This window comes from Bubalus bubalis, chromosome 4 (genome assembly GCF_019923935.1).
Source record: "Bubalus bubalis isolate 160015118507 breed Murrah chromosome 4, NDDB_SH_1, whole genome shotgun sequence".
NCBI classification, from domain to species: domain Eukaryota; kingdom Metazoa; phylum Chordata; class Mammalia; order Artiodactyla; family Bovidae; genus Bubalus; species Bubalus bubalis.
Window position 1 is genome coordinate 90,863,644 of NC_059160.1, and position 17,314 is coordinate 90,880,957.

The window sequence follows — 17,314 nt, forward strand, 5'->3', positions numbered from 1 at the left end:
CATAAGTAGTAAAAAATACATACAGGTTTGGATCCATAAGTTGAATTAAAATACTAATACTTTTGGAACCCCTATTAATGATACATCGAGAATGATAAAAAGACAAAGAAGACGAAGTTCTCTGGAAAGAGGTCAGAAGTCTAGGCAGGAGGACGCAGCTTCTCCTTCTGTCTTAAATGCTAGAACTGAAATAGAAACATAGCTGCCAGGCTCTACTGTCCATGGGCTTCTCCAGGCAAGAATATTGGAGTGGGTTGCCATGCCCTCCTCCAGGGGGTCTTCTAGATCCAGGGATTGGAACCTGAGTCTCTTACATGTCTCGCTTTGGCAGGCGGGTTCTTTACCAATTCGCGCCGCCTGGGAAGCCCCTTAGAAACAAAGAGCTCCTGGTAAATGTGACCAGGAAGCCCCAGTAAAAAGAACTGCCTGAGTTCAAGTCATTATGAATGAGTGGTGTCAAACAGTCCGGGAAACGAAGCAAGAGACAAGATAAAAGCATACACTATTAGGTGCAGAGAACTGGAAAAAGCAAGGCCTGGGGGCCCTGAAAACTCCTTCCTCTCGAGTTCGTAAAAGGTAAACGTCCGGGTCCACAGCAACACAGTGAGCCCATTTCACTGGAGAGAAATTGTGGCAGCGGGCTTGGACGCGTAGTTTCAGGAATCTCCCAGTAGAGGGCGCCATGAGCCCGGGAGTCCGCAGCTTGACTCTGCTTCGGAGGCGGTGCGTCCTGAGTCCGGGGGCGGGGCCGCCGGGCTCACGTGACCCTTGCTCATGGCGGCGGCGGCAGCGGCTGCGCTGGCGGCGCTCGGCGGCCGGAGCCGGATTCTGTAGCCGGGGTGTGGGCCCGCGTCAGTCCGTCCCTCCTTCGGCCCCCTCGTTTGTCTTCCGGAGTGTGGCTGGTAGAGCCGGGATGGCGGAGCGAGGCCTGGAGCCCTCGCCGGCTGCGGTGGCGGCGTTGCCGCCCGAAGTGCGGGCGCAGCTGGCGGAGCTGGAGCTGGAGCTCTCGGAGGGTAGGAGCCGGGCGAGGGAGCAGGCGCCCGGGCGCCGCTGCGGATCGCGGCGAGGGGAGACCAGGTCCCCATCGCGCGCCCTGGTGGCCGTGCGGGCAGAGGGGAGGAGGGTGCCGGAAATCTGGCCTGGGCTTCACGTAAAGGGTCTCTCTCCTCCTCTCCTACCCCGGAAAGTGGCTTTCCTTGTGGTTCATTGTGTTCTCTGGGAGCGGGGGAGCTGGGGCTGGGGGGAGAGGTCTTCCTCAGGCTCGGGCTGTTTCTGCGCTCCCTGTCCCCCCAAACCCCAGACAAAGCTGTGTCCTCCCGCTTCAGGCTTCTGTCCGGGCGCCGGGGCACGGTGGGGGCGGGGTGGGGGTGAGGCCGCCCGCGGGGTGGCTGACAGCTTGCTCCTGTTACTCTCTTCCAGGGGAGGGCCCCACGCCTGTTTCAGCTCCCCTTCCCCCCTTCCGAAAAAGAGAGACACAGGGGAAATCCGCCAGCATTTCTTCTTCCTTGTTTAACAATGCGAGATGCCTCCCCAGTGACAGGAGTGAGATAGAAGCGGGGTGGGCCGTTGAGGGTCCTAAGGAGGCCAGAAGCAGTGGCATCAACCCAGAGAGAGACACACGGGGCGGCTTTTAGACCACCTTTGTCAAAAGGGTTGTGTTTTTTTTTTCTTCTTCCCTCGGTGCCTGTATTCGGGCTGAATTTTCCGCATCTGATCACCTTTTGGAATCTTAGAAGAGGAAGGGAGAGAGGTGCAAATCCTGGCCGGCACGGTCTTTCTTTTGACAATGGATTGTTACAAGGACGCTTGGATTGGTTTTGAGAATTAAAAGAATGGAATAAATCGAGCCACTATTATTCGAGAAGTCCCTGGACAACAATGAGAGAAACGTTGCTCTGTTGTGGGCATGTGATCAGGCTTCTTGTGCAGTTGTGATCAGTTCTCCATAAAGTTCCTGTTTTTGTCACAGGCTGCCTCTGAGACAAAAGCAGCATTCTCTCCAAGCTTGATATCAGTACTGCGGTGGTGCCCCCAGAGTTGCATATTCTTCTTGAGTTCTGTGCCAAAGGCCCTCTCCACTAGTATTTTTCAAGTGGATTAAAAATTACTGATTGGAAAAGAAGAATGTGACAAGTTTCCAGGAGAGTTTTGACTTTTTGTTTACTTATCAAGGCATTCTCTCTACACACCCCCTCCCCCCATCCTTTATAGTAAAAAACACCAGAAGTAGATTTGAGTGTTATAAAGTCACTTGGGCATGGAGGGAAATAATTATTCTTAATAACCTTGTTAGGGTTTCCCAATGTATAGGGAGGTGCCCTTTTCATTTGCACTCAATTAGCAACGTATTATTTTTCAGTTAATCAGTTGGGAAGTTACTCTTTGGCCAGTCCCCAGTATCAGTTGTGGTGGATGAGTCTGTTTCTGTGAAATGTTCAGGGCATTGCTATCTTGATTCTACCTCTCAAAATACCTCATTCTTCTAGACTAAAGCATTGTCATTCAATCCATGATGACTTTCATTCAAATTGGACTTTTAAAGCAAGTTAGAGTAACACATCAGCTATCTTTGATTAGCTAGAAGGAGAGAAGTTTGGCTGGATGTTTGCGTCAGAAAGAGATTAAAAATAGGAGTTAATTGCTTTTACTTGGAGAGGGAAATCCTGGAAGCTCCTTATTCTTGGTATATCTGCTTCCAGCTGATTATTGTTTACTTCTCTGGTTGTTTCTAGAGATGATTCCAAGGAACTGTTTCTAGGACTCATACTGGCTAGCTCACCTTTCCTTGAAGAAGGTGTGAAAGTCCTACAGACTGTAAGGCTAAGGCTTCAGCATTTTTCAGGACAAGTGCATGGTTTGTTTCCTGTTGCAGGATTGTTTCGGTTTGGCATGTGACTGAGATTTGAAATGATTTCTTAAAGATTTATGCTACATTATCCGGTATTTCATCTCTTTTAGCGATGGAAAACTGGAAAAAATACAGTTGAAAAACCTCAGGCCTGCAGTGTCAGCATCTTAACCATCTGTTTGTCTCTCTTGCTTAAAGTACAGAGAATGGTTGACTGGAGAAGTAGGTAGACATTTTTAGGAATTCAAGTGAAGTTGAAACCACCACCAGCAATCCCCAAATTTATAGCACAGTGTTATTTGTGATGCCTGTTAGCATATTTTGAAGGGACCTTTGTTTGTTTTACATTTTCTCTGCAGTTACTGCTCTGACAAAAGTACTTTTTTCTTTGGGAAAAAAGAGAGACTTTTAACTATGTGTTTATCGTGTGTGATTGGCTTTGTTGCGCTCATTCCTCGATTTTATTCATTTTTCTCGGTTCAGGCTGTAGTGAGTCCTAATTATAGCGGTTGCCTGAACTGTATGCCGTTAAAGAATTTTCTTTGTGCTCACTTGTGTTTTCAGCTGCAGACTTGGGTCGCAGATGAGCCAGCTCTGCGCTGGAACGCAGGTTGTGCCTCCCTGGGCCGTTTGCCGCAGAGCGCGTCACAGAGCCCAGTGCTGTGGCTGGTGCTCCGTTCAGGCGGGTCACTGTGGACTTGGTACTTGAAGCTGCCTGCATTTGCAGCAGAAAGAACAGGCCAGCACTGTCCTGAGAATCATTGAAAATTGAACTAACACCTAGTCACAAGTTTTTCTGTAGACTAATTGAATAGGTAGGTTTCTATAAGTATTCTCATAACTGAAATTTTTTCATGACCTACATGTACTATTATATTTTTTATGTATTTGGCAATGAGCTTTGTTGTCTGAACTTAAATCGTATGTTTTAGTCAAGTGTATGTACATAAAGTAACACTAATGATGGGAATTTGTTTAAATTTGTCTGATAATATGTTGTGTTTGTGTTATGGTTTGATATGTTATGTCATTCGAGCCTCACTTTTTTTTTTTATTTAACAGAAGGGAAAACCAAGGCTCAGAAAGGTTAAGTGTTCTGTTAGTATTAGCTGCTGACTAATTAGTGCCAGTATCTTAAGCTGCCATATTATTATGGTATCTGTTACCATTGAATGATTTAAATATCTGTATAGTTATTGCACAAGCTATTAAGTCTAATTTTTACTCTAAGCAAATGCTACAAAACAGTTGTATGTCGGGACTTCCCTGGTGGTCCAGTGACTAAAACTCCAGGTTCCCGGTGCAGGGACCCGGAATCGATCCGAGAGCAGGGAACTAGATCCTATGTACTACAGCTAAGACCTCGTGCAGCCAAATAAATATTAAAAAAAAAGAAAAACAAACTTTTATTAAAAAAAAAAGTTGTATGCCATAATTCTAAAGAGTCTTATTGATTGTCTTTCTGAAATATCTTTTAAAATCTATCATTCACTTATTTGATTGATCAGACATTGATTTTCTGCTTACTGTGTGCTCAGGACACAGAGGTTAGCAGGGTACTGTGCTCGCTTTCAAAGAGCTCTGAGTCTGAAAGGGAAATTACTTAAAAATGCCAACAAAACAGTTCATGAGACCAAAGGGTACATAAGAGTTTGTACAGAGGCTGCCTTCTAAGAAAAGAGGAAACTGCTTTATCGCTGTGAAAAAGAAACAGCGGAGAACCATAAGTACAGACCTGGACGCTGGTGGAGAGGGCTGTGATTAGCCTGGTGCAGCTCAGTCCTAAGTGTGAAGGAAGGAAGGCTGTCTGTGGTGTATCGAGGAGGGCATGGGGGTGGGAGTCTTTCTGCCTGAGAACAGTCCCAGGGTGACAACTGGAAAGGTATTTAAGATAAAATAACACTTACAGGAAGGGATCCTCCCTTTTCTTGTTTGAACACTTCTCTGAGCACAAACACAACAAACCCAGACACATCCTCCCTTTCTCCTGTCTATTTCATCACATAACTCAGGGTCCTCAAAGCGTGGTACAGGTCGGCCTCGAAGGTGGAGGGTTAAGACATGGCTGCTCCCCAGGAGTTGAAGTGCACCTCCTCTAGGAGGTGGGCAGAGGAGTTGAAGAGGAAAGGGGAGAGATGCTGAGTTGAGATTGTGTTGCACAGTCTCCAGACTGGGAGTTTAGAATTAAGCCACCAGAGAACTGGTAAATCCTTCTTGCTTAACTTATCATGGAAATTAGTGTGGCCACTCCTCCTCAAATATGTAGCATAGTCATGAATTCATAAGAAACACGTTTATCAGAAAGTGACATCTAAGTTGTCTTTCCTAGTGTTAGAAGTACTAAGGAAAGCAGGTGTGTGGGTTTTTGAATAACTCAAACAGGGCATTAGCTAAGTGGTTTATTCTCTGGAACTTGCATATCTCTTTTTTTTGGTGGGCTGTGCTCGCCTTATGTTGGAACACATCTTTAGGAATTACTCGTCAGAGCCTGTGACACATAGCTCAGCAAACCCTGATGGTGGCAATTTTTAATTCTTTGAGGGCAGAGTTTCATTTTATAGGTCACTTGGTGTCAAGTAGAGAAAAGCTGGTGGATGTTCTCTTGGAGTCCCAACTAGCTGTGAATGAAAAAAAATTAGAGTGATTATATATAAATGGGTTTTATTTGTGACTGTCAAAAAACTAGAATGGTGGTAAACTGGTTTTGAGGGCAGTTCCAGAAAGTAGTGACAGACAAAGTCATTGGAAGGATGATTCACTTTACTGTAAAGGATGGCGCTTGTTTAGACATTCTAGTTCTATGTACTGACATTTTGAAAAATTTATCTCATTGTTTGAAAGTCCCATAACATTGAGGGGATTTTTGAACAAGAGAAGTCTCTAATCCTTCCCTCTCAGCCCAGCGCTTGATGGCAGCTTTCTTTCCTGGCCTGTGTGTGGATTAGCGCCTCAGGGCTGAAAGTTCAGATGATTGGCTAAAAAGGGCCTTCACATGTGTTTGTATTGTAATAATTACAGTCCTTCATGGTTCTCATGATTAATCAGGAATGCTCTCTGAAACACTCCATCCTGCTCTGCACCTCCTCGGCACCATTTCTCACAGGTCCTTAAGAATTAGTGGAAGTTCTACCTTTTTGCTAAACCTGCCCCTGACCACTGTGAGCTCTCTTGCTCCAGATCTTACACCATTTACATTTTTGCCAGTCATAGGTTTTTTTAATTATTTAAGTTGTTTTTCATTTCATCTCAATGTAAATTCCTGCGGAGGTCATTCTTTAAGTCCTTTAAAAAACTGCTGACCAATTTCTTTCTTGTAGTAAGAGTGCAATAAATTTTTGCTCACCTCATTTAGATGTGAATTGAAACATAAAGTCTCTGTCTTGGGGATTTGATCTTGGCACGAGGCAGGGTTGTATGATCATATGAGGAGTGTGGGCTTTGGCACCTGGTGGGCTGGCATCCAAGTCCTGGCTGTCACTTAGCTCTCTGACCTTGGACAGACTGCCTAACCTCCCTTGTTTTAGTTTCTTCCATTCTTAAAAAAAGGAACAGCAACCTTAGCCTTACTAGAGTTGTAAGGCGGTTTAAAAAGAGAGCCTAGGAAAACAGCTGAGCGTGGTGTGTGCACGCAGGCAGTGCTCCGTAACTGTAACTTTATTGTTTCTGATAGTGAATAGATGCGTAGAGATTTGGCTGTTTTTAATATCTTCTGTTACTTAGCAGAATACGGTTATGTATGAAGTGATGAATGGAATCAATTTGTGTAATTCTTTTCTGTAAGTAAGACTTGACTCCTCCATCAGTTGCTCCTGTCGGCACCCTCTACCCTTGTTCAACACATGTTGGTCACGGCAGGCAGTTGACTAGAGCAGAAAAGAGTAGCTGGTTTGTTTCACACAGGCATTTGGCATGTGTGCATATCCAAGCCTGTAGGTTCCGGCAAATGGCTCTGACATTTAAGCATGGTTTCTTAGACTCAAGCGTCTCCAAGCTATGAAAAGGCACATGTGGATGCTCAGCCTTCACTTGTGTTTTTTGACTCTTCTTTTTCCTCCATTTGTCCTTAGTGAACAAATCCTTTCAATTCCTCCTTCAAAACTTCCCTTGCGTCCACTTTTTTGAGTTGCATTTATCTCCAGCCTTGTTCAGTCCTTTGTCTTTAGACTTATGAGTCAGCTCTAGATTGATCTTTTATCTTTTAAAAATACTACTTTGATCTAAAACCGTTGGTAAATCCAAGGCCCTGTAACTCATTGTCTTTAAATTCTGAGATTTGTGAAAGCAGGGATGGTCTTCTGTATCCTTTATGCCTAGAGTCTAACTGAGTGCTTTTATGCACATTTTTTGGTAACTATGTCATAGATGTTTAAGTAAAAGTTTTTCATGTATTTGTGGGTTTTTGGTTTTTTTTTTTTTTTTAATATTTATTTGGCTGCACTGGGTCTTAATTGTGGCATACAGGTTCTTTGGTTGTGGCATGCAAACTCTTAGTTGAGTTTGATCTAGTTCCCTGACCAGGGGTGGAACCCAGGCCCCCTACTTTGACAGCGTGGAGTCTTAGCCACTGGACCGCCAGGGAAGTGCCTCATATACTTGTGTTTATAGTGAATAAGTTGCCTTCCCTTGTGGATGCTCTTCTGTGAACAAAATATCTTCTGAAAGGCCGTTTCTTTGGAATTCTGTAGCATCACAGCTGACAGGATCTTTGGATGCGAGGGTTGGTTTTCGTGGACCTGGAGATGCTGAAGTCTTGTGTAGTGTGCTTTGAGTGTGCTTACGTGCCTTTTAGTGGAGGAGAGTGTCCAGCTTTCGTCACTTTCTTAAAGAGGACTGTGAAGCAAGTTTGAGAACCAAATCTGTGGACTTCCCTGGAGGTCCAGTGGTTAAGAACCTGCCTGCTAACTCAGGGTACACGGGTTTGATCTCTCGTCCGGGAAACTAAGATCCCACATGCTGTGGGGCAGCTAAGCCCATGTGAGTAGAGCCCATGCCCTGCAACAAGAGAAGCCACTGCAGTGAGACCCCTGCACCGCAAGGAGAGAGTAGCCCCCGCTTGCCGCAACTAGAGAAAGCCCGCACATGGGGATGAAGACCCAGCACAGCCAATAAATAAATAAATAATATTGGGGGGGAAAAGAAGGCAGCAAAGGAGAATGGCTGCTCACCTAGCCCCTCCTTCCCACTGTGCTTTAAAAAAAAAATGAACCAAATCTGTATGACCAGTTTTCATTGTTACTAGTTGGTAAGGAGGGCCAGACTCCCTGAGCCTCTCTTCAGCACTCACACACTTTTCTCTCACAGTTCCTGTGTTATCCCCTTTCCGTCTTTTCTCAGAGGAAGAGCTGTCACGCTCCCATTCTGCAGCTTATCCCTCTGACTGTGCTCTCTCTTGCCCCTTCTCTTCTGGGATCTTGGGATCTTACTTTATTGATTGCTCTATTCATTTGCAGTCTCCTGTCTTTGTCTTTTCCTCTCATCCTTAGCCTCCCACTTAACACTTAACTCTTGGCTCCTTCCCTTCAGCCTGTGAAAGTACTGAAGTTTCTCTCATCTTGAGCAAAGTCTCTTCCCACAGCCCTTTGTTGGAACCTGTTTGCTCTTGAGTGCCAGTGTTCTCCCCCTCTCATAGATTCTTAATTTCTTACTTTTGCTCCCTCTTCAGTCCATTGCTTTTTCCTCATCAAGCCTCTGAAACAGCTGTTTCCAAGGCCAGTACTGACTTCTGATTTCAGACTGAAAAGGACCCACGGTTTACAGCATCTTTCTCTGCAGCATTGGATACCATGCTCCATTGTCTTTATGAAACTTCCTTCTTCCTTAGCTTTTATGGCGTCATTTCCTTCCAACTCCCTAACTGTTCCTCCTTCAGCTCTCCCTTGGGCTTCTTTTTCTCTCTTTCTCCCAGTGTGGGTGTTCCTGTATCAGTCATTAGCCTTCATCTCACTTCACATACACTTGCTGAGTGATTGCACCTATGCCCAGGGCTTCAGCTGTCTTGACTGGGAGATGGCTTTCTAGTCTGTATCTTTAGTCCTGACTCCCATCTTCTCCCTTGATTCCCATTGATTCCCCCTAGACAGCTGTAACTTAGGAGATCCCAAACTGTACTCGTTTCAATATGCTCCACAGATACTTGGGGGTCATCCTTAACTTCTAATGAGTCAGTAAATCCTGTTGATTCTGCTTCCTCCCCTCCATTCACGTTGTTTCTGCCTTTGTTTATGCTCTTACCATCTTCTACTGAGACGATTGCGGTAGTCTCCTAACTTGTCTGCCTGCCTTCAGTCTCTTTTCCCTCCAATTCATCCTTCTCTATTCTGTGATGGAACGATCATCCTGAAACACAGATCTCATTGTGTCCTTTTGCCTGAAAATTTTTCATTGGCTTCTTCTATCCACAGGATAAAATCCAGGCATCTTTTGTGTATCAAGACCTTTGTAACCCTCCTTCCTGTGCCTTCCACAGTTTTGCTCTTGTCTCTAGCCATGCGGAACGACTTGTCCTTCCCTGAATGCATGGTGCTTTTTCACTTCCATGCCATTGTATTGTAGGGGGCTTCTCAGGTGGCTTAGTGGTAAAGAATCCACCTGCTGACACAGGAAACGCAGGAGATACGGGTTGGATCCCTGGGTCAGGAAGATCCCCTGGAGTAGGAAATGGCAACCTACTCCAGCATTCTTGCCTGGAAAATTCCATGGACAGAGGAGACTGGAGGGCTGCAATCCATGGGGTCACAAAGAGTCAGAGATGACCGAGTGACTGAGCACGCGCGCCATTGTACTGTACACATTGCCTTTCTCTGAGAAATGCCCACTCTGACGTATTCTTCCCTTTTTTTGCCTGGTTGACTTCTCCACTCAACTTCCTGTAAGACGCCAACCTTTCTTAAGCTCTCTTAAGAAGTTAAGGTCTCTGTATAAGTAGCCATCAATTACTGAGTGCTTGTTATGTAACAGGGTTTTTAAACTGTGTATACCCTGCCCAGCCAGGTAAGTAGGTGCTGAGTACATCGCTCCTGTTATCATGATGATGAGGGAACTGAGCTAGCAAGAAGCACCCGAAGCTTGAGAGGCATACAGGGTGTGCCAGAGCCCCCCGTTACACATGACTTGGTCTTTCCCTTTCTCCCTGCCAGCAGCAGAAACATCTGATGTGAATGGCAAAGGAGAGAGAACACAGTTGGGTTCAAGTCCTGTCTCCCCTGCTTACTGTGTGACCTTGGACAAGTCGTTGAAGTGTGCTTCTAATCCTAACAACTCCTAAACATAGTGTGTTGTTTCCATTCTGTAGAGACTTGTTAAGGAATGTGAAGTCTGGAAGTACAGTGTGCTGGGGTTGGAACCCAGGTCGGAGTGGTTTCAAAACCCATGGTATTTCCATACTGGCTCCATCTCCCTGAATCACATTGTTTCAAGTAATTTCAGCAGAATTCTCTTCCATCCTAACTCTTGGACCCCCTTTTCTTAGGATACAGTTTCTGTCTTTGATGTTTGGGAGTAGGGCTCCCTGGAGAGAAAAGAATGGAAATGTTCCATCCTATTCTAGGAGAAACAGATAGGAATAGGAGTGAGATTATTCTTGACCTTGCTTTGCCAGAACCCTGGGGAGTTAGCAATCTAAAATGTGTTTGGAGAAGTTCCATCTGCCTAACTTCTGGCAAGGTGTGACTGCTTTATTTCTTAAAAGAACTAAAGATAATGGGTAAAATCCTTTTAAGATTGTGTATCTGTAAAGTAAGAGATAATTTTATGTACTTATATTTTGATGTGAATTTAATTTTTCTTCCTTGAATTGAGATGGGGATGATGAAAAGCTGAAAAGGGGAAATTCAGAAATAAAATATTTTGAATGCTATACAGGTCAACCCTAAATGAAAGCCCACAGGACGTCTTTGAAAGGTCCTTGTGTCCTGGACTTGTTTTTTTCTGAGCTTCAGGTTGAGTATTGTGGTTCTGTTCTGCTTCAGAAAGAATTTTAGTTTAGTTTTATTTTTTTCCTTAGGATATTTATGTTTAATTTAAAAATTAATGTTTAAACTAATGTAGGTATTTCTGTAGACGACATGTACTTTTAATTGATTTTGGGGGAGTTACTTCTCTTTTATGAAGGAATAGTGCTCTAATATCTTTTTTTTTTTTTTTTTTTTTAGAGGATTCTTGCTTTTAGGGATAAATTAAAGCGGCTAGGATTTTCTTTCTTTCTTTCTTTCTTCTTAAGGACCTTGGGTTATGTTGTCTCAGTTTATTCATAGGCTGGAACCTTGTGGGTTTTAACTCAGGTCAGGCATGAATGCATTATGGTCCTGGCCAGTCTTGTCATTTAATCTCCTTTTTAAAGATGAACCCAGCAGGAATCATTAGGAGAAGCTTCTGATAGTTTCTTGTTTAGTAGATCTGTGACTTTTTTTTTTTAATTGAGGTATAATTGACAAACAACATTATATTTATTAATTTCTGGAGTATGACACAATGATTTGATATTTCTGTATGTTAGGAGATGGTCACCTTAGTAAATCTCATTAACATCCATCACCATACAGAGTTTTCTTTGTTGTCTTAAAACTGTGAAGAGTTGTCATTCTTACTTTATTGGACTTCCTTTCTGGTTTGGAAAAACTTTCATTTTTAAATTGAACATGTAGCAAAAGCACTGATGAGTTTTCCTCTTGTGGTTCTTTGCTTACTGTTTCCTTCAAGGAGACCAAGGGAAGTCCTAGAAGAAGACTTCCTGTTTAAAAAAAAAGCTTCCTCATTTGTTGGTTCTCTGAACTCTTAACTTCTAACGTTACTCATACATTATAGCTATTTTTCAGATGACCTTTAAGTTACTGTGTGATCATTTGCATAAATACTGTCGTCTTCCTTTGTAAGGTGCTTGAGGACAGCCCACGGCATCCTTTAGCATAAGTGTTTTTCAGCACCTATTCCGCCAGTGAATGAATCTAGACTCTGTCATTAACCTCCCTATCTATTCTTATTTCCTTGTAAGTATCTGACAGACTCTTCTATTACAGTTAGACTTGTTTCCTCACCCTTTTCCTCAAACAGCTCATTCCTATCTCTGTGCCTTTGCAGTGATTATTTTCTGTGTCAGGGCTGCGTTTTCTCCTACTGAAATTTACCTGTGGTTTCACGGCCTGATTAGATGGCCTTTTCATCATGAAACAAACTAACTACTTTAGTCCTTATTAATTTCTTATGTTTTAGGCTATTGTATTCAGTAACAGTTTAACACTTAATTGACAGCTTTGTTTATGTTGTTTTTGCCTCAGCAGTTAGACTATTTTAAAAAATTGATTAATTATTGTTATTACTTTTTTGCTGTGCTGGATCTTCATTGCTGTGCCAGCTTTTCTCTAGTTGCAGCTAGCAGGGGCTGCTCTAGTCGTGTGCGGTGCGTGGGGTTCTCATTTCGGTGGCTTCTCTAGTGCAGCCCGGGCCCTAAGCTGCACAGGCTTCAGTAGCTGTGGCACGTGGGCTCAGTATTTGTGGCTCCTGGGCTCTACAGCACAGGCTCAGCGGTTGGGCTCATGGGCTTAGTTGCTCTGAGGCGTGTGGTATCCTCCTGTATCAGGGATTGAACCCAGTCTCTTGCATTGGCAGGCAGATTCTTTACCACTGAGCCACCAGGGAACCCCCTTCAGTTAGACTTTAGTTTTTGTGAGTGTAATGAATGACAAGGTTTTCTACCTTTTGGAATTTGTAAGGTGTTGAACATATCACTGTATCAATAAAGATGTAATGAGCACATTTATTTACAAGATCTAGTGAGAGATGCGTAAAAGACAGGTTCCCTGCTTTCAAGGAGCTTTCAATCTAGTAGCTTCTCTTTGAAGTATTAATTTCAAGTAATTGTCTTTTGAGTGAGCACTTACAAACTTTTTTTTTTAAACTTGAGTGGTAAGATATAGCCTTTAAACAACTCCATTTGAAATCATTTTGGGAAAGTGATGGCTTGAGCACATCACTCCTGACCTCTTTTTAAAACTCGGTTCAAGTGAAATAACAATTTCAAAGCTTAGAACAAAAATACTAAGAATTGGAATGGAAACTCATGAAAGTGGGAGGACTTGAAGGACAGATCCAGGAAGCCAAAAGTGCAGATAATAAGAATTTTAAGAGAAATAACTAGTAGAAGAAAAATTCCCTGAGACAAAAAAGATTGCAGATTGAAAAAGATCACAGATTGAATGAATTCACTGTCTTTCAGGCAAGATGGATGAGAAAAGGCACAAATCTAGGCATATTCTGATAACAATTCCTGAATTCAATGATAAAGGAAAAAAAAAATTCTACAAACTCAAAAGAGAATAAAGATACAAAAACAAGTTAAAACTACAATAAAATCAGCTGTTCTCATTTGCAACACTATAGTGATGGACTAGTTAGAGAAAAGGTCTACACTACCAAAATCTTACATGCAGACTAGATACTGTTCACCTTTCAGGAAAAGAAAGCTCCATGTGGGTGTGCAAGAATTGACATCATATCACCCATAGACTTGAATCAGAGCAATATACTATAATCAAACATAATTATTTCCTTTCCTTGAAACAGTGATTGACAACAGACTTTGAAATATGTATATATATCATGTGCTATACGAATGTGCTCTTGTTACTGTAAGTTATACACTACATATATGTATATATATAAAATTACATACATTGAGAGTAACAAGAAATGTGTTATATAAATGGTAAGTAAGGATCTTTGAAATTAAAGAGACATATCAAAAGAGAAAACCTTGTTATCTGAATGAAATATCCTAAATGAGTCCAGCAAAACTCAGACATCAAGGGACAGGGTGGTATGGGGGTGACAGGGAACTACAAGCTTCTTTGGTATCTTTAGAATGTTGGCAGGGGAAGCATGGCAATGAACTGCCTTAATGAGAAGAATACTTCTTTTATAATGGTGTTAAAAAATTATAAAATACTTAATGGAAAGTATCACAAAAAAGGTACAGGGTCTGTATGAAGAAAATTGTTAAGTGTTAAGGATGATTTGAAAGAAGTGGAAATGTATACCATGTTCCTGGATTGGAAGACTATGTGTAAATTTAATGGAAATTAATTACAACTCCAGTGGAGAGTTCTTCTGAAGGTAGGCAGTCAGGTAAAACAGTCTGTGTTCATATGGAAGAATAAATGTTTTACAATAGCCAAGAAAATTTAGACACAGAATAGTGAGGTGGTCCTTGCTTTACCAAGTATTGAAACAAATTCTAAAATTATTAGTATCATACTCGAAGCAGTATGGTATTAATATTTGAATAAGGGATGAGCAAACAGAATAAGGTGTCCCAATCCTTGTATATACAAGAGAAATATTTATGAAAATATGAAAGTTTAGTTGAAAAGATCTTTCTTTAAATTACAAATAATGCTTTTTATTATATAACATCGTACAGTACTCACATTACGGAAGACAGAACCTGACAAATTCGTGTTGTTGTCTAGACGCTAAGTCATGTTTGACTCTTTTGCAATTCCATGGACTGTAGGCTGCCAGGCTCCTCTGTCCATGGGATTTCCCAGGCAAGAATACTGGAGCAGGTTGCCATTTCTTCCTCCACTGTCTCTTAAAATAAGTTAACCAGTGCTCCATAGGGTATCAGAAATACTAGTACTGTATTTATCTTTGATACTCTATTTATCCTGCCAAAAGGAGCACATTGGAAACAGAAAAGTCTGTTCCTCATGCAGTGTCTTTCCAGTGCCACTACAGACAAAGCTTAACATCGTGGCATCTGGCATAGGAAAAATATTTAAAGGTTCATCTTAATTTTCACAGAGTAGGCAGTGAAGGGGAGATTAGGGTCTGAGAGGCACTAGGTTCATAACTGACACATTTTTGATTCCTCTCTTTTCTTCAGTGTAAGAGTCCATGTCTAGTCCATCAGCAAGTATTTTGGGTGCTACCCTTACATCTGCTCCCCTCTATCTGTGGTCACTGATGATCGTTGCCTCGCCTCTGTCACATCATCTCTAGCTTCCATAGCGCCTCACCTAGAGGCGCTTTCTTTAATCTATTTTCCACATGGCAGCTACAGTCAGCTCTGTAAACTAAAATTAGATGCTCTTGCTTCCCTGCCTTACAACCCTTCAACAGATTCAGTCTTTTAAATGAAATTCCAGCATCTGTTTCATGATCTACTCATTCACACTTCGGTTCCCCCATCCACGGTGCTTCAGCCACGCTGGCTGACTCTTCTTTCTTTCCTTCCACTTTTCCTTTCTCTCTTATTTCTTGTCTCCCTATCGCTCTCTCCTTTCCTCCTCCCTCCCATTCTCTCTTTCCTTTATATTTATTTAGCCACTACTATCGAGTGCCCACTTTGTGCCATATAGGTACAGGCATCACAGCAGTGGTTAAAATAACAAAAGTCTCTGCCCTGGGACTTCCTGGTGTTCCAGTGGCTAAGACTCTGTGCTCCCAAGGCAGGGGGTCTGGGTTCCATCCCTGATCAGGGAGCTAGATCCTGAATGCCTCAACTAAATATCCCTGCATGCCCCAAGTTAGACCAATGCAGCTAAATAAATATGAAAAAAAAAAAATCCCTGCCCTAAGGAGCTTGCATTCTGTAGAAATAGGCAGAAATTAATAAGTAGATGAAATTAATAAGTACTTTATATTGCCTGTCAGATGGTAAACATTTCAGTGGAGAGAAATCGCGAAGGGGAATAGAGAATACTGGGGCCAGTCAGTGGTTGGTTTAAAATAGAGTCAGGGATGACTTTATTCGAAAATGACACTGGCACCTGAGGGTGTGAGACTCTCTCTCCGTTGAATTCATCATGCCTGTTCTGCCCTCAGGCCTCATTCCTTGCTTTTCTTCTGCTGGGAATGCTCTGCCCTAAAGAGCTGTGCTTGGCTGACAGCTTTGCCTCCTTTCTGTCTCAACTCAAAAGTGACCTTCTCAGAGATGTCTTCTCTGACCCCTGAGTTTAAATGAGCAACTCCTCCCGTCTTGCTCCATCTCATCTTTATTTATTTATTTTTTTTCTGTTTAAAATTTTCAACTTAATGCCGCCATTTAAAATGATCTTGCTTGTGCATTTATTCATTATCTGGTTCTCCTCCAGTAAAATGGGAGTTCCCTGACAGCAGAGACTGTGCTGTCTTGCTGCCTGCTGGATGCCCAGGGCCTAGAATAGAAGACACTCAGTCAACACTTGTTTGCGAACAGATGGGCTTTGCAGAGAGAAGATTCCAACAGGATTCCTTAGATGGTGACAGCTTTACCGAGTAAAGAAGTGTGAGCTCTGTCCCAGGACTTCTTCTAGGAAGGGACAGGGACCCCTGTGGAACCTGGCCAGGGCTGGAACTCAGGGGCCCATGATGTTTCCTGGCACTGGGTTAGTTTCTCACATTTGTTTTTTCTTTGTTTCCCTCACCTGTTCATCTGCGTGCTCTGATTTCCCATGTGCCTTTTACAGTTGGGTGTATGTGACAACTTTCCATTTCATTAGCCTACCTGCTATTTATTATGCAGAAATGTATAGCAGACGCAGTGCCAAGCCTAGAAGAGCCCTTGCGTGAGAGCCGGGAGCTGGAGCTGGGCCACCGAGTGTGTGTGCTCCCGGTGTGGGGGGCCATCCACTTCTGTGTTGCCTTTACTTGCTTGTATATCGATTCCCTTTTCCTCTGCCTTGACCAGCCGTATTACTCACAGGAACTAATCTGAGGTGTAAGCTCATTGGGTGCGTTTTTCTTTAGAATAGTGTAAACAACCTTCATTTTGATTTAACTGGTCAGTATTGGTTGGGAAAAACTAAATATTTCCCATGTTTGGTTCCCAACATCTTTTCTTGATTGCATTAAATCTTTTGCAAAACTGTTGGAAAACCAGGGAAGTGAAATATTTAGCCATATGGTAAATATTTGATTTGTTGAACTAAGTCAGACTCGGGTAATTTATCCTAGTTTATGCAAATTGTATGGGCCAGCTAGACTGCTGAAGGCATTTATAGGCCACCCATATTATGTCCACCTGTGTGCACACAACACGTTCTTCTTAGGTCCTAATGTTTTCTCTCAAGGGCTTCTTTGAGTTCCTATGTCCAAGATAGTATTTAAACATTAAATTTATTGTAATTTTATACAAAAGAAATATAATAAAAATCTCAAATATTCCATTTATTTATTATTCTGTCATCAACTTGAAGTGTATCTTTGTGGCTGAGAAGAGCTTCTGAAACATGTTAATAATTTAAATTATCCTATTTCAATAAAGACAGAAATAAATATGACTTAGATGATTATCATGTTGAAAACAAGATTAACGTGATTATTATATGTTTACCAACCAAAGATCACCATTGTCAGGAGTAGTAAGTTGCTCAGAATTCTGAATTTGATTTGTATCGTCTAACTTTTCCTTACAATTGTTGAAAGAAGAGTTTTTCGTTAGAGGTGGAGATTCTTTACCCTTCCGCCCTTGCCGGTTTTAGTTTTCTGTTT

At 42.5% G+C, this 17,314-nt stretch overlaps 1 protein-coding gene across 3 annotated transcripts in view; it reads left to right on the forward strand.

Annotated features, from left to right (window-relative positions):
* The first annotated feature begins 766 nt into the window (after nucleotides 1-766).
* DIP2B (disco interacting protein 2 homolog B) overlaps nucleotides 767-17,314 on the forward strand; it is a 231,401-nt gene continuing 214,853 nt past the window's right edge. For all 3 annotated transcript variants that reach the window (XM_045165461.1, XM_045165462.1, XM_045165463.1), the window contains exon 1: nucleotides 767-1,013. In XM_045165461.1, the coding sequence (XP_045021396.1) occupies nucleotides 914-1,013 (100 nt within the window). In that variant the 5' untranslated portion in view covers nucleotides 767-913. The remainder of the gene's footprint in view (nucleotides 1,014-17,314) is intronic.